The following is a 25640-nucleotide window of genomic DNA, read 5'->3' as shown; positions in this document are numbered from 1 at the left end:
TGATCTGCAGTTTTTGCAAAGAAATATATGAGCAGTCAGAAACCAGGATTACAAGAAGCATTTCCAGAAAGAAGCAGCATTATCAGAAGCTGCTTAGAGAGACACAGAGAGAAACGGAATATGTATATATATATATATATTAACAGTGACAGGGTAGGAAGGAAAGCTTTCAGAAGTTATGAGAGGCTGCAAATAACTAGTTATCATAATGTTCTTGTCATCCTACAGCTGGCTCTCCATTCAAAGTGTGTCTGCCCTTTTTTGTTCTTTTTTCCATCTCGTCTTTGTTCAGTGCATTTTATTTGCATCACAGTAATAAGTCTGGTTCAGGATTTGGGAGGGGTGCTGGCAAGGTGCCCTCTGATGTGTCTTTTCTAACATTGCTGCTTACCACTCTGGTGGGTAGCAGCAGTGTTCTGAAAGCAGCCATTAGAATTTCCACCAATGGCCTTGAGCTGCACTAAGAGGCATTGGGGAAACTTAAAATAGGGGCTCCCTGATCCAGCTGACCAGCCCTGATAAGAATTCTTGTTAAAGGGAGAAGCACTGCCATCAGGCATTAGTGATAGGGAGGCACAGGGCATTCTTGGCATGACAGCATATGTCCAGCAGCTCCCTAGCATCCGGGGCCTGAGACAAGTGTACCTGGCTGCCCACCCCTGCCTGCCTGCCTGGGCCTGCACACATGCAATCTCTTCCCCTAGTGAGAGCTCAGAAGAACCTGTTTCTCCCTCTTTTTTGCAACAGACAGCATAGTGCTGTCCATTGTATCAGTCACAAAGCCGCCACTCCTCTTTTAGGAGCATTTTTAATATGAAAAGTGTTGCCCCTTTTTAAAAGAATGGCAGAACAAATAAGTGATCAGATCAGCATGTTAAACACAGGTTGAAAAGGGAAAAGGAGCCGTTCAGCTAAAAGCAGGGACCAGAGCTCAGTGGTCTAAAGTACAGTATTGTAGGAAAAGGGAGACAACTATAGTTTGCAAGGTGAATGCAGTTAAGTCTATGAAAATTGATGCCGTCTACGTACCACCTCAAACATCTTAGACCCTAATTCACCTACAGTTTGGCTACAGTCCTATGCACACCCACCTGGGAGTAAACTACATTGAACCCAATGAGGTTTCTATCTGAATAAACATGCACAAGATTACTCCGTGTGCTAGATCAGGGCCTGGGTGTTAGTGAATATGCAAGGCTTGAGTTGGATGACCAGGGACCAGGAGGTAGGAGTAATTTCCCCAGTGTGCCCCCATCCACATGCAAACATGCTCCCAACAGTGAACAAGCAATTACAGAGCCATTTGGAAGCACAATTAGAGATAAAGACATGCATTTTAAATGATGCCTGTGATGAAGAGCCAAACAGATCCTTTGATAATTAATATAATCATCAGCTCAGCTCAATCATACCGACAAAGTAAAGATATCATAAGGTGGGTGGGTTTTTTGCCCTTATTATTTCTATCCTATTGAATTCTGATGAATGTAAAACCAACTGGGATTAATTAGCTAAAAGTGCAGTTCTGCAAGTTGAGTATACTATTAAAAATGGCTGCATATTGCTTGATTCTTCTTGCGAATAAGAAAAGTACCATATAATTTGAATTATAATTTTAAATATATTCATGAACCTCTTATCAAATCTGTTGAGTAAAAGTTCATTAAAAGTCAGAGTCAATTAAATAAATGTGTATGATTGCCAGCTATGCATCTCCTGGGGTATTTGGTAATATGTGTGAGACATAAGACAATATGATACTATAAGCTGTTATCATTGCTCAGCTGTTACATGGCTGAAACTCTTCAGCATTATAAAAGGCATTTTTAAAGATTGAAAAGCAAAACTGTAGGGCCTTCACTCTTTTTCAAATGCAAATTTAAGTGTGGTGTCAAAAACAGCAAATATACAACAAGCTGAAACAGATAGAAGGCAACAATTTGGAAATTGTACATATGAATGATACAAGTTACTATAGAATGGGACCATGGTTTGAATGCATCACCTCAAAATGTGGATTTTACTGTGAAATGTTCACATGTTCCATGTTGATTTTCTCAAAGTTGTGAAAATATGAAATCTGAGTGACCTTCGATTTCAGCACTGGCTTTAAGTGGTCCACCTAAAAAATGCAATGGAAATATTAACTGTAGATATTTTTGTTCTTTATTTAATAAGGAGAAAGGAGGATAGCCATTGGGTCTCAAGCCCAAGGTGAGTGATACGGAAGGGGGGTTCCTTCCTTCACCCTTCCGCCAGTCACCAGAGGGTCCGAGGCGATGACCTCAAGGGCACCCAGCCCTACATTCACCCCTCAGCCCCCACACCGTGGCACAAGCACCACACCCTACCCAAGCCCCAAAATTAAAGTGCCTTTCCCTTTTTCCACACGGGCGAAATAAGCCCAAACTCTTAAGCCTCTTTCTCTTAAGCCTCTCTCTCACTCCATCTTTATCGTGGGTAGACCGTATCAAACTGTATCCCCCATTCGTTTCAATGGCTGTGTTCTACCCAATCAGAACCATGCATTCGCTTTGCAGAGCTAGCTCAGCGAGCTCCTGCACGCCTCATTTAACCTCTTGACAAGCTGCTGACGGCTCCCCGCTGGGAGAACAATGGAACCAAAACTCGTGAACCCATAAAAGTGTCAAATCTTGCAACAATGTATCTTTTTTGTTTCCGACTTCAATTATCAATATAAGAATGGACTGAAACGGACTAAAACTTCTAAAATTCGTATAAAATCAACCGCAGCTCCGATTTCCTTGGTTTTGGTGTCGATCGACTCAGTTTCTTCAGGACTCCATGACACCTCCTCTGCCTCCATAATCCCTCGAGCGAGGAGTCACGTACTCAGGAAGACCCTAATCCAGTCAAATCACTCTGCCCAACCTTTCCTCCGGGCAATGCCAGGTGGCAGACTTTACATAATTGGACTATTGTCTTCTCATCACCGGTACTCAGGAAGCGCTTATCTCCAGCTCTGCATATTCCCCCTCCCTCCTCCGTATGTTAATCCTGTGTAACCCAACCTCTTCTTAATGTATTCATGATGTAATCTGTGTAACCCAACCTCTTCTTAATGTATTCATGATGTAACTAGGATGTATTTTGCACTGTATTCTGGGACATGGAGGGAAGTTTCAAAAATTCATGTCACCCCTTTCTCGCTGTTCAATCTCATCTTGAACCTGTTGCGCAATAAACTTGGATCTTCTGCAGTTTGCTCCTGTCTCCGGCTGAGCTCATTTTCTTCCGCAGGGACCCGCAGACCTAGTCCGACGAGCTGGATGGCAGAGTAGCCCCGCACCCAGATTTTACCGTAACAGTGAGTTAGGGACTTCCCCTCCATGTGAAGACAGGCTCTGGCAGATTGAGTGGATGAGACCAATAGTGGGTCCAACAGTCAATAAGGGAAGTGGGGGCAGATGGGGCTCATCAACCTGGGAAGGTAGCCCATCTAAGAGAAGGAAAACTCTGATTCTAAACTTCCACTGCCTTGTGGCTATACTCATTTGTGAGAAAGGCTTTGTGAGTAATCTGTACTCACTGCCATGCAGGAGATCTTTGGGAGAAGGAAAGGCTAGGGAGTAAACCCTAGACAAATCCAGAGTGGAGTCCCTAAAATGGGGCCTTCCAGCAACTCCTGCAGCCAAGCTAGTGCCAAAGGTATTGCTCTGCTTTCCTTTGGACCACATCATTGATACTGAGAGGGGAGTCTTGGCATCTGGGCAGCCCAGGACCTCTACTCACACTGCCCAGCTTTGTGCCCCATGGAGGTCACTTTGATCTGATTGTTATCCTGATATCCCAATACCCTTGCACAGGGGTCAGCAAACTTTTTCAGCAGGGGGCCGGTCCACTGTCCCTCAGACCTTAGAATCATAGAATCATAGAGTTGGAAGAGACCACAAGGGCCATCGAGTCCAACCCCCTGCCAAGCAGGAAACACCATCAGAGCACTCCTGACATATGGTTGTCAAGCCTCTGCTTAAAGACCTCCAAAGTAGGAGACTCCACCACACTCCTTGGCAGCAAATTCCACTGTCGAACAGCTCTTACTGTCAGGAAGTTCTTCCTAATGTTTAGGTGGAATCTTCTTTCTTGTAGTTTGGATCCATTGCTCCGTGTCTGCTTCTCTGGAGCAGCAGAAAACAACATTTCTCCCTCCTCTATGTGACATCCTTTTATATATTTGAACATGGCTTGTGGGGGGCCGGACTATATTTTGAAGAGAGAGAAAAAAAGAACGAATTCCTATGCCCCACAAATAACCCAGAGATGCATCTTAAATAAAAGCACACATTTTGCTCATGTAAAAACACCAGGCAGGCCCCACAAATAACCCAGAGATGCATTTTAAATAGAAGGACACATTCTACTCATGTAAAAACATGCTGATTCCCAGACCATCTGTGGGCAGATTTAGAAGGCGATTGGGCCGGATCTGGCTCCCGGGCCTTAGTTTGCCTACCCATGCCCTTGCACCTCCCTTTTGCAAAGAAAATATTCCTTAGTTGTGTGTTTCTAACTTGACCGATGTGGCATACACAGCAAGGTTGTTTTTTTTTTAAAGTTCACTACTGTTTTCCTTGCCACTCCCAAACTCAGTGTGTAACAGGGGCGAGAAGTTCAATTTTTCCTCAAGAATGCATGCTTTACAAATAGCTACAGCCAACTCTTTCCTACAGACTTGTGTCAAATGAATAAATGATCACAGTTTCTATTTCAGGTCATTTATCATGATTTGCTATCTCTGCATTGATTTAACAGATTCCCCACTAATACTGGCAAGATGCTCTTAGGAAATGAAGTGCATAATCTGCTCTGTGCCTTGCAGGTATAAATATAATGGTCCAAGGTTAATGAAATAACTGTGCAGACTGCAACTGGAAAGCAGAGAATCTAAGTGGTGGTGATGTGACTCTTGATAACTAATGGTTGGAGACTATATTCAAGAATTCTCAATGGTGCTAGCTGCAAACAAAGATTTGCTTTCTAAAAGGCTGGTGATAGCCCTTAATCAGAGCAGAATCCAAAGCATTCATACACTAGGGAGAAAGCCCCACTAGACATAACAGAATTTAGGGGTAAGCAGGCATTAGGTTGTGCTGTACGTCTAGAATCATAAAGATCTGAGACAAGTCAAAAAAGGGAAGTCAAAAAAAGGGAAGTGCCAGGGTAGTTTTAATGGCATTTTCTTGAAATTAATAGTATTTTCACATTAGAATTTGAAGAAATATGTGATCATCAGTTAATTTTGCATAGTACTTTCCTTCCCCCCCCTCCCCGTTGTGGTTGGTATATTTTGGATGTGGCTTTGCAGCATGTCATTTTTCCTTCTTCAGGGTCCAAGAGTTGACAATAGGCCCACCATCCCAGCAATGCTATCATTCTCACTTTGCACTGAACATTCAAGGTGGTCCGAGTGAGAGTGCATCTCCCCACCTCTTACAGCAGGAGTTGGGAACCTCAGGCCTGGAGCCAAATGAGGCCTTCCAGGCATCTCTCCCCCAGGCCACAGCAGGAAGGGAGAGAACCTCCAGGCTTCTTCAGCAGTCTGCCTGATCTCTTGCCTCTTGGCCCACCTCCTCTCCAGCCTATGCTTCTGCCACTGATTCTGGACTGCTCTCTTCCACAACCTCTCCCTGCTCACTAAGCCCTGTTACCTCTCCAGCTTCTGACACCTCCCCCCCACCCCAGTCTGCTCCATAGCTGTCAACTTACAGATTTGAAAATAAGGGACCAGCAGCTTTGAAAATAAGGGACTAGCAGCCAAAATAAGGGACCTGCAGCCTCACCTGTTCCAGGCACTCCAGTCTTCCTGTTCTCCTGCAGTCTGGTCAAACTCATGTTGGTAGCTTCGAGAACACTGTCCAACCAACTTTGTAACCAGAGGTTCAACTGAATAGAATCTGAATCACATGCACCACAAGGCCTATGCAGCCTCAACTTAAGATGGCTCCCCGGCCTGGCTTTGCACTGCAAAGTTTGCAGCAGCACGTGCAACAAAATGGCGTCCAGCATTCAAAACCCCCCTCAGCTTGCATTAACTAGCCACACACAAGGCATGCAAGCTCCACCCCCCAGTCGTTCTTAGACTTCTTATTGGGTGAGCAACACAGCCAAGCAACACAGTTGGAGCCTCCCCCCTCCCTGGCCGGCAGGGAAGGAGGGAGAGGAGCTGCTTCCTTTGAAATTTAAGGGACATCATTTAAGGGACATTTAAGGGACATCCATCAATACGGGACATGGCGCTGGAATAAGGGACTGTCCCTTCAAATAAGGGACACTTGACAGCTATGGTCTGCTCCCTCTTCTCTCTCTGACCATTCATTGTTCCACCACCAACCCCCTGGCTTTGAACCTTCTTCTCTTGGGCACTCCCCAGCTGCTGCCTCCCACTTCTCTGCATCCAGCCAGTCCCTAACACCTCCTGACCTGAGGACATAGCTCTCCCACCTTCCTCAGACTATAAGGACAAGTCCCGAGTAACAGATGTCAGCCCTGGCAGAACTGGGCAAAGGGCCCTTTGAGGAAGCACAGCTTCACCAGGAGGTGTGGTCAAGTGCAGTATTGATGTTGCCTCCACAGGGCCTCAAATGGCACCACCTTCTTGCTGAGACAGCACATTTCTGACTTCCCCTTGTGGGTTCCAAGCCAAGCCTCCAGCAGAAGATGATTATCAGTGGATTTTTGCCTACTTGCTTTTGAAAATCTGGGGTTTTCCTTTCATGGAGCTGTCCTCTCTTGACCAGTTCAGGAAGTGCTGAGTCCAGGGCTTGCAAAGTGCTTTGCACAGTGCTACCAAAACACCTCACAGCCAGGTACGTCTCTGAGGAGAAGGAAGAACACATGCACTTTTATGAACCAGCTATTGTGTTGCACACTGAGGTGCTCACGAACCATGCTAGGAGCGTGGAGGTGTGCTGAGAAACCGTGGGCTGGGGTGGTTAGATCATGAAAGCCTGGAGCTGTGGAAGTCCAGTCTCAGATCTCTGATCTGTGAGTCAGATGCGAGCTGAAGGGAAACTCATTCTGGTCCCTGCCATTGGCCAAAGAGCCAAGCAGGGTTTATTTATACACTTTCCTCCCTGCTGCACACACATAGCCATCACTCTGCCCACCCTGAGAATTATTCTAACCAAAAGAACAAAAATGAAAGAGGGAAGAGAAAATAAGAACTAATAGAGAAATAGATAGGAAGGGTAACAAAAGAAGCGTAACAGAAAAAGAAAGTTTGGGAAAATAATAAAAAAGGCAGTGAGGGAGCAAGAAACAGAGATGTGCCTTGAAAAGAATGGGGGAAGTAAAGGGATCCCCCAATTATTGGGGGGAATAAATTATCTAAATTCCTTAACCTACAAAGCATAACTATGAAGCTGAGCTCCCACGCCTTCTCAAAACAAAAGAAATCTTAATATGCTCAGCATAATGTGAGATGAAGCACCATGGCACAATTGTGTAATCTGTTTCTTTTGTGCTGGTGTGTAGTGATTAAAAACCTACATATACTGTGTAAGTAAAGTTCAATGTGAGGTAATAAATGCCTTTGACTAGTCAAGTAATTAGCCCCATCATGTACTATTAAGGTCGTGCAGATTTGAAAGGAGCCAGGATTCATCTTCATTTTCCATTTCTTTTTATCTTGGCTCATCTTTTATTTTCTTTTTTCAATAAATTACTTAGCTTCTTGTTAAATCCCATATGCCCAAGTGCACATTTCACACCGCAAACTATTTTTTCTTTTTTTGGATGCTGCACAAAATGTGTCTAACTGCACATGAGAATAAACCCTGGAGCCAAAGTGTCACTGAGAGGTTGCAGGAAGAAGAAGACAGTGAGTGCAGGACCAGCCTGGCCCCATCTATCAGCCAGAAAGGAGAAGGAGCTGCAGGGAGTTTGCTTGCCCCACCCTGTCAGAAAGAGCACCCAGCTCCAGCTGCCAGTTTTCCTGAGGCAGTGGAGTTGAAAGGAAGCACTCTGTGGCACATCCATCATGTCAGGAGGATAAGGACGGCCAGGCTGTGTAGGTTTCAGTGAACATGTGTTTGTGTGTGTTATTTCAATCTATCGTAAACCTTCTTTGGGATCATAGAACTGGAAAAGACCTCAAAGGTTATCACGCAATGGAAAAGTAGGAGATAAATTTTCTATATAAATAAACTCTCATATTCTAAGGAGAAATCTGGAATTGATCAGTGTGGCGTTTGCCCTCCTAGGTGACATCATGCTGGGTCATAAGGAAAGGGTTAAATGAGTGTGAAGTGATTGGCAAGTGGGAATCGAAGGGGAGGAGTTAAAGTTAGAGTTCGTGTTGTTAAGGAGTCAGTCGGGTGTTAGAGAAGAGAGAGGGAGGATAAGTCTGTGGGTTGGGATAGTTTTACGTGAGAGAGTGAGAGAATCTGTTAAGAGGAGTCAGATAGTTGGGATAATCAGTTAGAAGTTATTAGGATGGTATAGGCCGGTAAAGAAACTAAGATTAAGAAACTGACAAGAAAAATTATATGAAACCATAAACTTGTTAACGCTTATAAAATAAACTTGTTTATTGGGTTTAATGTTAACAACTGTCTGGACTCCGTGTGTACCCGAGAGAAACGGGTTGGTGGCAGCGGGGAAGCAATCACAGTGGTGGCACAGGGATCAATAGACTGTCAAATGTCCGGGGACCCTGTGTGATCGGCACAATCAGTTTTCAGCATTTAAATAAACATGCATTATATAAATATAAATATAAATATAAATATAAATATAAATATAAATATAAATATAAATATAAATATAAATATAAATATAAATATAAAATTCTTTTCTTAGTTTACAAAAATACATGCATTGTCTCTTTTTTCAAGTTGAATTTTCTACAGATCAGATAAACATGCTTCCTTAAAAAAACAGAAAAAATATAATGGTCACAGTGCAAAGATCTGATCAGCTAATGGCCTTTATCTTCTACTCTGCATATATATATCATGGCAAACAGCTTTTGGAGCCAGGAAAAGTTTACAGAAGCCAAAAGACCTGCCTATTGGCTTAATTTGAAATGTGCAAATGCTGCTCATGTTGTCAGTAACTGGCATGCACAGAATTTGGAAACACTTTTACTTTAAGATGGTAAGGCAGGGAAAGTATCCAGAAGCCAGATTAATTTAAGTACCATCTGGACTTGATATCTGTGTATAAGCTCAGCTTTGATATCAGGAGCAAAGCTTCAAGGCCATTTAGAATTAAACTGTCTTGGTTTCACTTTGACCTATTAAGCCACAGCCAAAAATACCCAGATTCCTCAGACTATTTTTAGGTTACATGCCTTTGTCAAATAAAGATTTTGTTTGCATAGAAGATACAATGTATCTCTTGGGACGTGTAATCACAGGAAAGTTGCTGGATTCTTTCTTGGGGGTAAATGAGTAGTAGAAGTATCCAAATAGCACAATGGCTACTAAGTCACTGACAAATATTGAGCATCAAAAGAAGTACACACACACTTTAAGGCACAACACATTTGGGTAGAGTGTAAATGTAGCAAATTCCTATAGACTGTTTCACCCAATTGACAATGTTGGGTTTTTAAATATCTTTCCCAAGATAGCATTCAGTAGCAGTTCAGCCCCTTATCAAAATGAATTAATGTTCCCCGAGAAGCATTTTGAATAATACATTTGGGTAAAGGCAAACCATATAACGGTCTAAGGTGTTACGTTATAGCTTAAATGTTCTCAACCACACCTGATTTGTCATTGGTAAAATTCCAGGTGAACGAATTGTCGCAAAAGATTAGGGAGGTGAAACATATTCGTTTGTAGAAAATAAGCAGGCTTGACTTTTTGCTACATCCAAATCTCAGTGTTCCTTCCTTCCTCTATGGTAACAGGTTGCAATCAGGATTGAACCCTGCCCAATATAGTTAAGAAAGGCTTGCCACTGTGCACATTTTGCAAACATGGAGTGGTGGTGTGTGAGAGAGGCTGGAGCAGCAGCACCACCACTAGGATGGAGTATGGTTCCCTAGTTGTTAGTAGTGGCAGTACCACCAGCAACAGCCCAGGCCTCCCCTGACCTTGTCCAGGCCTTGTTATAGTAAGCAGCGAAACTCATTTACATTAGCGTTCCCCACATAGGGCAAGTAAGGAATAGGAGAAAAGACAGTGTCAAGGAACCCAAGAGACATCACACAAGGGTCTTTATTTTAGGAATGATAATCAAAATTAGGATTGTGCTTTAAGTCTTGCAATAACTTCACAGTAGGATGCTGGGCTCTTTTGTGACACATTGCTGGGAGTCTCTGACACAGCTACTAAAGGAACACTTGACACACTGTTTTATTTGAGTCTTTTACATTTTGTACAACTGTGTGTTCTTCCAAGCAGTTCAGCACTCAGAGAACAATGGAATGTACTTTCTAGCACAGTAATCCGAAAGCTCTTACCCCATCTCAAGGCTATTTATTTAAACAGGCTGCTCCCTGTATATTGTATGTACTGTATTTCAAGGTCAGAATTAAACGTACAGTGTTTGATCTTGTTTAAACTAAGAACTTCTGGCTTCACTTGCATTTTAAAAGGAACATTTGTTTACTGACAGCACAATCCTTTGCATGACTCATCACAAGTAAGTCTAATTGACTTCAATAGGAAAGGGTAGTGGATTGTAGCCTAGGAATCCATTTCTTCCTTTGGAAAGCCACAGACAGTTGTTGTCATGGAAATGATTGCCCTGCTGAAAATAACGGCCGTCATCTGTACTGATGCTGCTGTGCATGCAGCTTATATATAAATAAATGCCATCTAGGGAGATATTCAGTACACAAATACATTCTGGGTAATGGTGGTAATGCTAGTTAGATGACACTTTTCAAATTGACATCCCTGAGTGGGAAAAACACAATCTGCTTTAGCCTAGGGAGGGTGTACATTTTAGGAGCTGGTCATCATTAAAGGGCTCATCCATTTCTTGGCTTAGACTGACCTCTAGGAGTAAGGGCAGAAATACACGTTTTGAGGGGACAATGGTTTTCAGCCCTTCAGTTGCCTCATAATGGCATGAAGGGAGATGAAGAATAAGGGGGTTATCATTTCCATAGCTATTGATCCCCCCCTCCCCATCCACAGCTAGGGTGTCATCTTTCTCAGTTGGCCTCTAGAAATAAATTCAGTGGAGGAAGTAGCAGGGAAGGCGGGAAACATTTTCAGGGAAAACTGAGAGGCATGAAAAACATTACAATTTTCTTCAAGAAATGTGTTCCCCGCTCCTGTATTCATGTCAGGTGACATGGACTTACAAATGTTTTGCTTACTGCTACTAGAATGCATTTGTATACCTGAAGGAGGGCCTTCTAGCGGTTCCCTCATTGCGAGAAGTGAGGTTACAGAGAACCAGACAGAGGGCCTTCTCGGTAGTGGCGCCCGCCCTGTGGAACACCCTCCCATCAGGTGTCAAGGAAATAAGCAGCTATCCTATTTTTAAAAGACACCTGAAGGCAACCCTGTTTAGGGAAGTTTTAAATATTTAATGCTGTATTGTTTTTAACACTCGAATGGGAGCCGCCCAGAGTGGCTGGGGAAACTCAGCCAGATGGGTGGGGTATAAATAAATTATTATTATCATGTACTACACATGCAAGAGTTTTTAGATAAATGCCACAAGTGGCCTGCAAACAATAAACAATAGCGGGAAAATAACAGAACACCATAAATACAGCACAGGTTCTCCATCATATATTTTGATTATTTGTTCATACACATTGGGACACCTCCCGAGAGATCTTAACCAATTTTGTCATTCCTGAGGTAATGGGGCAGGTTTTTGTCTATGTTTGTATATTCCTGGTTGCAATGTTGAAACAAAATGATGAACTGAACCTTTAGAAAACTGCATTGAACTGGACACTGCTTAAGATATGGTAGCCAAAACTAGCATGATGGTTCCTAAGGTCAAGGAGCAGATTCTGGTTTATCTTTAGATACCACCAAAATAGTGGACTCAAACTTTCAAAACTGCAATAATTTGGACAGCCCTCCAGCTATCATAACCACATGCTGCATGATTGTTTCTGAGACGGAGGAGCTGGATTCTGTCTATTGAGGTTAAAAGGTAAAGGGACCCCTGACCATTAGGTCCACTTGTGGCCGACTCTGAGGTTGTGGCGCTCATCTCACTTTATTGGCCGAGGGAGCCGGTGTACAGCTTCCGGGTCATGTGGCCAGCATGACTAAGCCGCTTCTGGTGAACCAGAGCAGCACACGGAAACGCCGTTTACCTTCCCGCCGGAGCAGTACCTATTTATCTACTTGCACTTTGATGTGCTTTCGAACTGCTAGGTTGGCAGGAGCAGGGACCGAGCAGCAGGAGCTCACCCCGTCGCAGGGATTCAAACCGCCAACCTTCTGATCGGCAAGTCCTAGGCTCTGTGGTTTAACCCACAGCGCCACCCACGTCCCTCTGTTGAGGTTAGGTTTTAAAATAAAATAAAAATAATAATTTATTATTTATACCCCGCTCATCTGGCTGGGTCTCCCCAGCCACTCTGGGCGGCTTCTAACAAAAGATTAACAATACATTAAAGCTACAATTAGCGAATGGGGACAGGAAACATTGCTGCCCAGTCACACTTACGTTTAAACCCTGGATTTTCCCCGTACTGTTTTGCCGCAAAAACCAAACCAAACCAAACAGCATAACATAAAATACTTTTAAGGTAACCCAGAAGTCAGAAGCCTGTGCGAGTCTACCCTACTAAATCTTGCGCACTGAGGGGGGAGGTGGCCAGTGGCGGCTCTTCCTCCTTCAGCCCGGAAGTGACGCGCCGCTGCCTGTCAAAGCTCGTGGTTAGTGAGCGAAGCAGACTGGAGAGTAAACAAGCCCTCGCCGCTCGGTGCTGCCGCTAGCTCCATCTTTAAAGGGCTGCCGCGCAACTCAACCGCCGCGAGGAGAAGAAGAAGAAGAGGAGGAAGAAGAAGATGGGGGCTGTCTTGGGCCTCTGCTCCATGGCGAGCTGGGTAATGTGGCCGGAACCGCGGCCTCCTCCTTCGGGGCCCCACTTCGCTGGGTTAGGGAGTCACGGGGGCGGGGGCGGCTATTCAGCAGCAGCAGCAGTTCCAGAGGCGCAGGCGCAGTGAGGGGGCTCTCTGACTGCGCCCCCCCCATGCATCTCCGCGCGCTGTCCTTTCTCTGCGGCGAGGCGGCCCCTCCCTGGCCGTGATGCGTCCCCTTTGTTTAAATCATATATAATATGATTTCGTTTGCCAACGCCCTAGAACTGATGGAGGAGGCGCGTTAACGTCTCGACCCTGTTGTCTGCGCCTTGCTGGTGCTATGGCAAAATGACAGTGCACCCCAAATTAAAAACCCTTAGTAATGGAAAGCAATGGGTTGGTGCAGGGCTGGATTTAGGTTTGAGGAGGCCCTAAGCTACTGAAGGTAATGGGGCCCTTTATATGTGATATTTTAGGGAGCAGGCTAGCAGGCGGGACCCATTACTTACATCATAGGAGCCTACGCAACACAAAACACTGTTTCTGTATGTAGGTTTTATTTTATTTTTGTTTTTTTTATCTTATATTTTGGAAATCTACATCTGGTGTGTTTTTTCCTTTAATTTTTGGGGGCCCCCCAAGAGAGTGGGGCCCTAAGCTATGGATTGTTTATACGTAAATCCGGCACTGGGTTGGTGATGTTGCCTCTTTAAACACTGGCCCTTTGAAATTTGACAGTTCCTCGCTTGTTTCCTGGAGGGCAGTTTGCTATCTAGGTAGTTGCTCCCCCACCCCCCAGCATCATCTTCTATCCAGTCCTCATGCTTTCCTCCTCTGTGGATAGCTTCCTAAGGCCATTTTTAGGAATGTCTCTATAAAGGGGTTCTGAAGTTGCAATGTGAAAGGTGTTTGTGTGTGTGGTGGGGTTTCGTCATCTCTAATTTTACAGGGTCGTTTATTGTTCCAAGGCATCTGGCAAATGTTTGTACCATTTTATACCGCAGTGTATGCTAAGTCACCATGCTAGGAGTATATGTGGGATTACCGAACTGAAAATTATGAGTGAAAGTGTGGCTTCTACCTCCTTTTGACAAACCCTGCATTAAAGTAGAATCATCTGTAGGTGTGTAAGAGAGAATCAAATCAGTCTAGAGAAAATGTGGACCTTTTGAGGAAAAACAACACAATATCTTGAGCCGTAGTAGAAATTCATAATATTGTTTTGTTAGACTGAAATTTGTGGATTTTTTTCCTGTTCCCTGAGATAAATTCCTGCTATGGAATAATAAAGGCAGAGTGGAAAGTTACAATGGTCAGACTGGGCAACTTGATAGAATGTTGCTTAAACCAGTGTTTCCCAACCTTTTTTGGGCAAAGGCACACTTGTTTGATGAAAAAAATCTCGAGGCACACCACCATTACAGCCCCGTGACGTCAGCGCGCAGCGTCGCGCCGGGAGGGACGCACGAAAGTGTAAGTTTCAAATTTTTTCCCTCCCCTCCTGTGTAAAGGGGAATGCACTCTGCTAAGTAAAGGCACTTGCCACAGGGCCACGCAGCCAAGGGGTCTAACTCTGCAGGGAAAAGCTTCCTGTCTTTCCTCTGCCCCCTCCCCACCGGAAAGGGATGGTGGCTGCAGGCTCTGCCCCCCCCCTTAACATCTGCAAAATGATTAAGGCTGATACATTGTGTTACAGGATTTTATCTAGGTAACTTCCCTGAGCTGTCAAGTTGAAAGGGTACATTCAGGCATATTTGCAACATTTAACAACTTTAAAGATGTGCCCCCCCTGTAATTTCCATAACAGTTGGAAGGTCAAAAATATAACCTCCTATGACAACTCCTGCAACCCATGAGCTTTCAGACAAAGATCATGCATGGACAAATGTAAAGATCTTTGGAAAGTATTGATCGAAACCACAGTAACAAACGAATCAATGTATCTTCAAGGGAAAGAATAAGTAGATCCATTTGCATATATAGCTCTGTAGGCTTAATTATATTCCATTGCTATTTTGTTATTGCTCTTTTCCTCTGCTTCTATTTATTTTTAATGCATGTAACCTTTTTATTCCCCCTCCCCCCCGCCAATTTAACTCCTTGTAATACTCTCAATAAAATATAAAGAAACAAGAAAGGAGATTCCCACAAAACATTAGGAAGGCCTTTCTGGTGGTGAGAGCAGTCAGACAGGGGAAGGGGCTTTTAGGGAGAGGTGGGGGGGGGCATCTGCCAGGGATGCTTTAGCTGTGAGTCCTGAATTGCTGGGGGTTGGACTGGATGACCTTTGGGTTCTTTCCGGCTGCAAATTCTACCTGCCTTCCCCCCTCCAATTGATCAACACACAGAGATGCAGGTGGCCAGGGAACCACCTGTGCACACCTGAGCCTGCAAGGGGCAGTCAAGCCCCCTTCACCGCCTGCCCCCCCGCCAGCCCCCTCTCCCCTCCTCCCTAGGCGGCAGCTCCGCCATGACCACAAACGGCGGCGGCAGCAGCAGCCGCGCGCGGCCCGGGCTCCCCTCGCCGGCCGCGGGAGCCAAGGCGCGTGACGAGGGAGCCAAGGCGCGCGATAATTTTCTTAAATTATATCAGCGGCGCCCGGCAGAGCAGCCCTCTCGGCCACGGCAGCCCGGCTCTCCCAGCCCCCGGGGGCCGCCCTCCTCCCTCGCGCACCCGCAGTGTTCCCGCCCGGAGAGGCGGCGGCGGCAGCAGCAGCAGCCGCGCGCGGCCCGGGTTCCCCTCGCCGGCCGCGGGAGCCAAGGCGCGCGACGAGGGAGCCAAGGCGCGCGGCTCTCCCAGCCCCCGGGGGCCGCCCTCCTCCCTCGCGCACCCGCAGCGTTCCCGCCCGGAGAGGCGGCGGCGGCAGCAGCAGCAGCAGCCGTGCGCGGCCCGGGTTCCCCTCGCCGGCCACGGGAGCCAAGGCGCGCGACGAGGGAGCCAAGGCGCGCGGCTCTCCCAGCCCCCGGGGGCCGCCCTCCTCCCTCGCGCACCCGCAGCGTTCCCGCCCGGAGAGGCGGCGGCAGCAGCAGCAGCAGCCGCGCGCGGCCCGGGTTCCCCTCGCCGGCCGCGGGAGCCAAGGCAGGCAGACGGCGGGAGCCCCGTGCTGGGCTGCCTCTCCTCGCTGCCGCCGCCCCGCCTCTTGCCGCCCGACTCGCCCGCCTCCCTCCCACGGAACACAAGGCAACGTTCCACGGCACACTAGTGTGCCGCGGAACACCGGTTGGGAAACACTGGCTTAAACTTTTGCTGATTTAACTGTTGTGCATTCCTCCTAATGTGCTGGAAGTTAGAGTAAGAGCTTGTCCTATATTTTTCTCTACACCTCTGAGGATATTGAAGTAAAGTGTGTAATTCAGTATATATCTTTGATTCAGGCATAAAGTAAAAACAAATCTCCACTAACCTGTAAGTCATATACTTTTTCTTGGCTATGGTATACATCACTATTTGCCCTGGTAAGCATAACTAATAACTTTTGTAAACAGTCTGTTGACTGTCTTGGCTGTACATGGGGCAATCACAGAGCCATCTGAGAAGCAGCATTGCAACATCACCTTTGCTTTTTTGCAGGACTTGTTCATGCTTCTATTAGTGTTATAGCACTGAATCAAGAGCCCAAGGACCTACTGCTCATATCTGCACACATTTTACTATCAAAGCCATGGCCTTTGCAGTAATGGGTATACCGGAAAACGTAATACAGAATATGAGATTACAACTATTACATTAGTAGGAGTAGTAGATAGGTAGCCGTGTTGGTCTGCCATAGTCAAAATAAAAAAATTCCTTCCAGTAGCACCTTAAAGACCAACTAAGTTAGTTCTTGGTATGAGCTTTCGTGTGCATGCACACTTCTTCAGATACACAGATCTGAAGAAGTGTGCATGCACACGAAAGCTCATACCAAGAAACGAAAGCTCATACCAAGAACTAACTTAGTTGGTCTTTAAGGTGCTACTGGAAGGAATTTTTTTATTTTGATTAGTAGGAGTGTGATCCTTAAATATTGTGACATCAGAACCAGTAGTTAAACATTTTAACCACGTAATTAACTGAGCATAACTTTTTATTTTGTCCTCATACTCCTCCCTTTCTTTCATCAGATACCATGTTTGTGTGGCAGTGCCCCATGTCTGCTGTGCCGGTGCTGCCCCAGTGGAAATAACTCCACTATAACAAGGGTGATATATGCTCTGTTCTTGCTCCTTGGAGTGGGTGTTGCATGTGTGATGTTAATTCCAGGAATGGAAGAACAGCTGAAGAAGGTCAGTTTACTCTTGAGACAACTATGGTAGAATTATTGTGGCACTGCTACGGTAGTTTGGGATTGACCTGTATTTTCTTACGTTTCAGAAGCATTGCTTGCTCTAGAGAGCACCTTCGTATCTGCACCTCCTTTTATTCTAGAATGTTATTTAGTGTTTTGTTTACATAGGCTAAGGCCTAACTATGGAGCAGTTCTCTCATTATGACTGCCTTTCATTGAAGTATTTTAACATTTAGCATAATGGTTGTCTGTAAAACCTTGCCTTCTTCCTGTATTAGTTAGCTATTATTTCAGACCAGGAGTATACATACATGTATGTATGTATGTGGCTTTTGAAAACACCAGGGGACTATATTTTATGTATATTTTATGTATTTAAATATATATTATGTATTTAAATCTTCAGTTTAACATTGGCTTGTGAGAACCTTAGACCTGTACAAATTTCAAGTAATGAAGAGATGTTAAATTAATCCTGTCATAGTCGGCTCCTAACAAAACAAAAAGTTTGGGTTCTTCATTGACATATGTTAATATATTTTATGTTGTTCATTATAGATTCCTGGATTTTGTGATGGCCAAGTGAATTGTGATGTTCTAGTAGGCTATAAAGCAGTATATCGGGTGTGCTTTGGTATGGCCATGTTCTTTCTCCTGTTCTCCTTAATGATGATCAAAGTGAAGAGCAGCAGTGATCCAAGGGCAGCAATACACAATGGGTAAGAAGAAATGATGGCCCAGCTATGCCTCTATCTGGACAGGGATAGCCTAAATATTGTTGTCTATGCTCTTGTAACCTCAAGGTTAGATTACTGCAATGCATTATACATAGGACTGCCTCTGAAGACGGTTTGGAAGCTTCAGCTGGTGCAGAATTCATTGGCCAGGTTGCTCATGCAAGATGGTTTGAGAATATTATGATGATCCTGGTCCAATTGCACTGGCTACTGATTACCATATTTTTCTGTGTTTAAGAAAATTATTTTTCCTATGAAATAATATGCAAAAATAGCAGGTCGTCTTATACACGGATAGCAGAGGGGGGATGGACGTTTGTTGTCATCAGACAGCATGAAATTTGCAGCGGCGATTGGGCATGTGATAGGTTGCTGTGGCAAGGCCTGCTGACGATTGTTTGCAGCTTTGGCAATGGTGTGTGCTATTTTCGGCACCATCGAGGTGTGTGTGCAATCTTCTGTGGTTGTGCTGAGAGTGCAGGTGGGCTTTTGGCGGTGTGTGTGCAGACGATTGTTTGCTGCAGCAATGTGTACAATTTTGATTGGCGCACAGTCTGTAGAGCGATTGGCAGTGCTGACCCCCCCAAAAAAGCTCAGCAACTGTGGGCAATCTCCCTCCCCCCAAGCACAACTTTGGTCAATCCCCCCCCCCTTTGTTGCGGTCCCAAAAAAGGGTCATCTTATACACGGGGGCGTGTTATACACGGAAAAATACGGTAATTTCCGAGTTTTGACCTATAATGCCTTAACCAGCTCAGGGCCGCAATACCTCAAGGACTGTCTCTTTTCATATGAACCTATCATCTTCTGAGGCCCTCCTTTGTGTGCCTCCTTGAGAAGTCTGGAGGATGGCAACACGAGAAAGGGCCTTCTCTGCAGCGGCTCCCCATCTATGGAATGCTCTCCCCAGGGAAGTTCACCTGGTGCCTTCATTATACACCTTTAGGCTCCAGGCAAAAATGTTCCTTTTTAACCAGGCCTTTGGTTGCTTTGATTGACATCCTATGTCCTTTTGAAATGTGGGGTTTTTTTGGGGTGGTGGTGGTTATTGGATTGTTGTTTTTATTTTGATTATGTATTTTGGTTTTATATTTTGGTTTTATTCTGTGAACCGCCCTGAGACCTCTGGGTATAGGGTGGTACATAAATTCATTCATATATATATATATAGAGAGAGAGAGAGAGAGAGAGAGAAATTGTAGTCTTGTGTTTCCTGCACAAGGTATATAAATAACAAAACCTGAAGGCTGTTGCTTCAGGTCAGTGAAGAGATCATATGTAATATTACATACAGTATATTATGTAAAGTACAAATTTTAAAAATACTGCTGATACCCTAACTTTGATGGTTCTTTGGTGATATTTCAGATTCTGGTTCTTTAAATTCATCACAGCTGTTGCAATTACAGTTGGAGCATTTTTTATTCCAGAAGGACCCTTTACAACAGGTATGATTGCGTTGAAAGTCATGTATATTTTGCACAGAAACTGTTTCCAATAGCTTTCAATGTGATACTGAGTTCTTATTTAACAGATCTTAATGTTCTGATTTGTCACACTGGAGAAGATGCGTAGGACTTTGGCATGACCTTTCTGGCCTGACAGGTCAGATCAGTCCCTACCTCAGTTTGCCAACTTTTGATGGGTGGTAGATGGGTGGTCCCAACTACCTGTCAGTGTCCCTTGAGCAGCGATTCTCAAGTGCCCAACAGCCAGCTGATTGTTGGGCATTTGGAAACCATAGCACAAGGGGTATTGCCAGTTTAGGACTGGCAAATCTGCATTCCTCAGCAATCAGCTGTCCAATTGAGTTCCCCATGCTGAGCTCAGTTACACAGCTAATCCAGTGCTGTCTGTACCTGCCTCATACCTGATATCCTATATGATGTCAGGTGGCCATGGTTTAGGGAAAACAGTTTTGTGGGCCAAATTGAGCTAAATCTGGCCTGCAGGCTGGAGGTTCCGTACTTCAGCATAATCCCTTAATTCTCATTCCCAAAGAATCTAGTTTTATGTGTGTGTAGTCACAGACTCATATTTATCTCTTAAATCCTTGTGCTTTCCTATGTCCCCACGTAGCTTATAATTTTATATTATAAACTACCTGGGGACATAGCCTTGTTTATTTTTTAATTGTCAAACTCTTTAAGAGTTTATTTTACGAGTAAATTTTACCCTGATGACTCTGAATCACTCAATACATGCTAACAATTCAAACAGAAAAATTATTTATGAAAATTAATATATTAATTATTTTTCTTCCTAGTGTGGTTTTATGTAGGCATGGCTGGTGCTTTCTGCTTCATTCTTATCCAGCTGGTTTTACTTATTGATTTTGCCCACTCTTGGAATGAATCTTGGGTCGAAAAGATGGAAGAAGGAAACTCAAGATGCTGGTATGCAGGTATGTAGTGGTTTGTTGGTCAGCATCACAGGGTTTGTTTATTAAAATTGGGACATGCTGTGCTCAAATTTCAGTTGTAGGAGTCATGACCTGACCAAGGAAGGGTGTGTTTTTGTGCATGTGCGGAACTGAGAGTCTGAATCCCTCCCATCCCCAACATACCATGGTTAAGAGGGAATTGGTGTTTCCAGAAGCATAATAATGATATTGATTACATGGGGTCAGAAGAGGAGAAAGTTGTGCCTGACTTGATGCAGCTGTAGTAACAACTATAATTACTGAGGATTGATTCAGTTTTTCCAGATCTTCTAGAGGCAATAGTAGTTTAGTCTGCCTACTGAAGTTAATCCAGCAGATCACTTTTCTTATCCAACAGTGTACCATAGGATTTATTTTTCATCACTGCTCTAGTGAGCCTCCTTCAAAAGTACTAATAAAACCTGAATCCAGTTTTGTTTGCTTCTTCACAGCTTTGCTGTCTGCCACAGCATTAAACTATCTTCTGTCTCTGGTGGCAATTGTCCTATTTTATGTCTATTATACTCTGCCTGATGGCTGTTCTGAAAATAAGGCATTTATCAGTGTCAATATGCTGCTGTGCATTGGAGCATCTGTAATGTCAATTCTGCCTAAAATCCAGGTATGAGGTTACATTAAGTGGATATTTGTTTTCATAAGAATCTGGCTAATACATCAGTCGTTTGTCAAATTTCTACATATAGTTAATTCACATCTTATGCAAGCATTTGGTTCGGGGGGGGGGGTAGTCTCTGCATACATGCAAAAGCATATAAATCCAGGAAACCCTGGAACTGTTCCCAGCACCTCACAAGGTGAAGGACTGCTTACCCAACTTTGGGAAGGAGGCACAAGGGCTCTGGGACATTGCCAGAGCCGTCACACCACCTTCCCGAAGTCTGGTGGGCCTGTAATTACAGCTTTGCGCAGGGGAGTGGGGGGGGGGGATAAGTAAATGGAGAGTTGGTTTCCTCTGCTCTCCATTCATTCATTTCCTACTCTCCCTCCCTGTGCTGAGTTGTGATCACATAAGAAAAATCAGCACAATATGCAGTTATCTGTATTGTTTTGCTTTCTGTCTGCATATAGGAATCACAACCGAGATCTGGGTTGTTACAATCATCTGTGATCACCGTTTATACAATGTATCTAACCTGGGCTGCAATGACCAATGAGCCAGGTAAGGAGATTTCATGTTGTTGTTGTTGTTATTGTTATGATCCAGAAGTGACTCTGGCAGAACTCCGTTGTTTATTGCTGTCACACCTACTTTGGATGATTTAAAACTTTTGAATGTTTTGAAGCTTTGAAGGGTCAAAAAACTGTTAAACAAAAAGTATTTCAGAGTGCAAGGAAGAATGCTATAAATTGATTGTTAGAGAATCTGTGGTTATCTAAATGATTCTTAGAGTGAGTGAAGCTTACTCCCAAGTCAGCATGATTAGGATTGCAGTTTTGGTATACAAAAGACTTCTTGTAGGGCGGGCGGTTCATTCATTTTCAGCTTTGTATTCTTGTTATTAAAAAAAGTGCACCTAGACACTCCGTTGCAGTGCCCATGACCTAGGTTTAAGGTGCCATTTATCTCCTAGCTTTCATATATCAGTTTCTAACACTGTTCTGAACACTTGCTGTCTCACCACACAGTAGCAAGACTAGCCAGTGTCCTTCTATTGCATGAGGATGTTGCTAGTACAGTGCTCAAAGAAAGCACTGTTAATCCCATATCCTTTGTATGGAAAGGCCATAGCTGTATTTCATTGCAGTTGGAAAGCTACACAACAAACAGCTCAAAAACAGTTTCGAGCAGTGTAAAAGGCTAGCACCTAGTGTATATTATTATGTTGGACATTGCTTCTGTGAGAAATAATTGTTTTGTGTAGAATAATCTGACTTTCAGTTTTTTGCGTCTTTACTGATCTAGACAGACAATGCAATCCAAGCTTGCTGAACATAATTGGCTATAATTCCACAAGCACTCCAAGTAAGGGTCAGTTTGTCCATTGGTGGGATGCCCAAGGAATTGTAGGCCTCATCCTGTTCTTAATGTGTGTTCTGTACTCAAGGTGAGCAGAACTTTTGGAAAACCTTTTCCAATTTTCAGTTATTTTTTTTAAAAAAGGACATCTAGTGACACTAACTACTTTTTAACTGCAGCATTCGGACATCCAATAATAGTCAGGTAAATAAACTGACATTAACCAGTGATGAGTCAACACTGATAGAAGATGGACTTCCCAGGAGTGAAGGCTCTCTTGATGAAGGAGATGATTTGCACCGTGCTGTTGATAATGAGAGAGATGGAGTTACTTACAGTTATTCATTCTTTCACTTCATGCTTTTTCTTGCTTCGCTTTACATCATGATGACCCTAACCAACTGGTACAGGTATGTGGATCTTGCAGGACTACATTTCATTGACATTATCAGTGCTGATCACCTGTAGGGGTGGAAGTGGGCAGAGAGGCAAATGTTGGATTCATAATCTCCTCTCCCACTTATCAGTGAATTTTATTCTTACATAATTTTTTCAATTTTAAGAACATAAGTGATGATCAAGAGAAAAGTAGTTATTCTGTTCCACAAATGAGTCGGCTAACACTTTATCTCTCCTCTTTCTCAGCCCTGACCCTGCCTCTGCATCTATGACCAGTAAGTGGCCATCTGTCTGGGTGAAGATCTCTTCCAGCTGGATTGGCATAGTCCTCTACGTGTGGACTCTGGTGGCTCCACTTGTTCTAACAAACCGTGAATTTGACTAAGCCAAGTGTCTCATCTGAAAGCTCTTGCTTTATTTTGTTGCTAATTTGAAGCTAACAGTATTCAACATCGAGATGCAATTTGTAAATAATACGTGTATGTATCGTCTGAATAGTTTATCATGTCTTCTGCATGGTTATACTTTTAAATCATGTTCACTTGCTATTTCAGTGACTGTTTTCTAGTTGAGCTTGATGATGATAATAGTACATATTAATGATTAATACTGAGCCCTCTTCCAATGTTGGGGGAAAATAAACACATATGGTGGGTAGAGTAGGGATGAAGATTCTACCACCACCACCCTGCTATTTTCATCACTTTTACAGTTTGTAAATGGTGACCGTGTGAAGCAGAGAGACTTTTGCATCCATGGAGACTCCCTGCTTCTGTGGGTGAGAACCTTGGTTTTCCATTTGGGAGCCTCCACAGATACAAACATCTCTCTGCTTCACAGTATCACCAGTTGGAAAGTGATGAAAAAGGCAATGTTGGGCAGAGCTAGTGTGATCTTTCCCACTGCTCCCTTCTGTATATTTTCTTTCCCCTAACTAGTATCTGGAGAGGGATTTAGGGTCAAACTAGATGTGAGAACAACAGTTCCATGTGTTTCAAACCCCACAAATATTTGGCTCAGCCCTACTGCTTACTGAAGAATTCCTAGATCATGTACAGTCAAAGGTGCATTAAAACAGTATTTTTCAGTGCATGTAGATAGGCCGAGGTTGAAAGTCAGATATTTGAAGTTATAATCAGATGGAGAACCATGTTAGAAGCTAGGGCTATCTATGACAATCTTACTGGCCTTTATTGCAGTTTAATAATTGTTACACAGCACTTTTCTAGTTAGTAAAATATCAACTTTGGTCTAGCAAGGAAGTATAATCTTTCACAACTGTGAGATTTGCCCAGAAAAGATGAGAAAAATATGGCTATGACAGATAGGAGAGACAGTAATGGTTGTAAGCCTTTGGAGGATACTGTATTACCTCAGCTAAAGCATGGATGGATGGTTGTCTAGGAGAGTCTGATGCTGAATGAGAATCACATATCAGGTGTGTGTTAAGTCTAGGTTACCTTTAGATCATAGCTGATCTGTAGGAGGTATGATCTTTTGTTTGTTGAACAAACATCAGATGAGCAGGAGCACAGGAATGGCAACTCTAATGAGCCTTAGCTGATGATAGAGCAGAGCAAGGAGTGGGGTTAGTAGGAAGGGAAAGAATGTACCTGTGATTCATTTGCCATTTTAATCAATTTGTGGAGGGTTCCCCCCTTCCACACTTTAAACGACAAAGAGCCCCAGCTGTCACTAGGGCTGGTGTGAGCATTTAAGAAAACAGCAGTTACAATTCTGTAGGACTGGTTTTTGTACTTGCAGGTTTGAGTAAGTACAAGGCCTCTTTTAAAGAATGTGAACAGGAGTAAATGTTTAAGGTTGTACTTGAAATTATTCAAAATGTGCATGGGGTATCAAAAATAGTTGCCATTTTGACCAGATTTGTTTTTTAAAGTGAAGTGCAGTGAAGTATTAATGCATGCTCTAGGCTTTTCATTTTTGTAACCATTTGATACCAAGATAAGTCTTTTTTTAAAAAACCTAATCAATACTTGGAAGGTATTTAGGACTAGCGCTCATTAAATTGAAATTAAGGAGTGAAATGGATTGCTGTCCCCCACTGCTGGTAGCTGTAGTATAGTATATTTCACGCTGATGAGGTAGTCTTCAGGTATCGCTGTTATTTTTATAGCTTTTTAAAAAGTTACTTTAAAAAAATATATCCTGGCTCCATCTGTTCCTTGAGTGGGTATAATTGAGCTTAGGTTGCAAATCAAGTTGTTCTGTATCTTTTTAAAAATACTTTCCTGGATAAATTGATGTATACCAATACTCATTTTTAGTTAAAGCACACTTGCATTTTAATAGCTGATCTCTTCACAGATGTCATTGATTCTTGTGTCAAAGGTATTATCTTTTGTGTGTCCATTGCCGGCAGTGGATTTGTACCTGGAAAATCCTAAGTCTACATAACACAGAAACTATTAGGTGTTTTGCATAGTTTGTTGGATATCTTCAAATACTGTGCTTTGCTGCTTGAATGGGAAGGTACAGTTCTGGTTTGCTTTTCCTTAAGGATTGCACAGCTGACAGAACAGTTTCAGCTGTAGCAGCACTGTTGTGCATTACTGAGTATCAGTGGTGAATTTCTATTAAAAAATACTTATATATATTTAATGGCTGACTTAGGCTCAACATGAATGCAATTTCAAGGTAGCTTTAATATTAAAGTCATTTTGTGTGTATGCTATAACTTAGTAAACATTCAGAAAAGATGGCTGTTTAGGTCTTCCTAGTCTTGTTTTGATTTTTTATCCAATGTGGCTATAGGCCATAGTACTGAATATACTTCCTCTAGCCTGCTACTGAAAATCCCCTTTAACAAAGAACACATTCACAGAAAACCCCCAACCCATT

At 43.5% G+C, this 25640-nt stretch overlaps 1 protein-coding gene across 1 annotated transcript; it reads left to right on the top strand.

Annotated features, from left to right (window-relative positions):
* The first annotated feature begins 12763 nt into the window (after positions 1-12763).
* Positions 12764-25496, top strand: SERINC1 (serine incorporator 1). The gene is made up of 10 exons (XM_083497866.1): positions 12764-13001; positions 17082-17243; positions 17804-17964; positions 19351-19430; positions 20249-20386; positions 20857-21026; positions 21494-21584; positions 22329-22470; positions 22562-22792; positions 23028-25496. The coding sequence occupies exons 1-10, from the start codon at positions 12963-12965 to the stop codon at positions 23164-23166; spliced, it is 1353 nt and encodes a 450-aa protein (XP_083353992.1). The 5' UTR covers positions 12764-12962; the 3' UTR covers positions 23167-25496.
* Positions 25497-25640: the final 144 nt, after the last annotated feature.

Source organism: Podarcis liolepis (assembly GCF_965112155.1).
Source record: "Podarcis liolepis genome assembly, chromosome: 3".
Taxonomy (NCBI): Eukaryota; Metazoa; Chordata; class Lepidosauria; order Squamata; family Lacertidae; genus Podarcis; species Podarcis liolepis.
Note: the sequence above shows the minus strand (reverse complement) of the source record. Positions and strands in the feature narration are given on the sequence as shown.

Bases quoted from the DNA above. Each gene is read 5' to 3' on its own strand.
- SERINC1 (XM_083497866.1), top strand. From the start codon at position 12,963: ATGGGGGCTGTCTTGGGCCTCTGCTCCATGGCGAGCTGG. The intron at 19,431-20,248 runs GTATGATTGCGT...TTTTCTTCCTAG, and splicing joins AGAAGGACCCTTTACAACAG to TGTGGTTTTATGTAGGCATG. The intron at 22,793-23,027 runs GTATGTGGATCT...CCTCTTTCTCAG, and splicing joins ACCCTAACCAACTGGTACAG to CCCTGACCCTGCCTCTGCAT.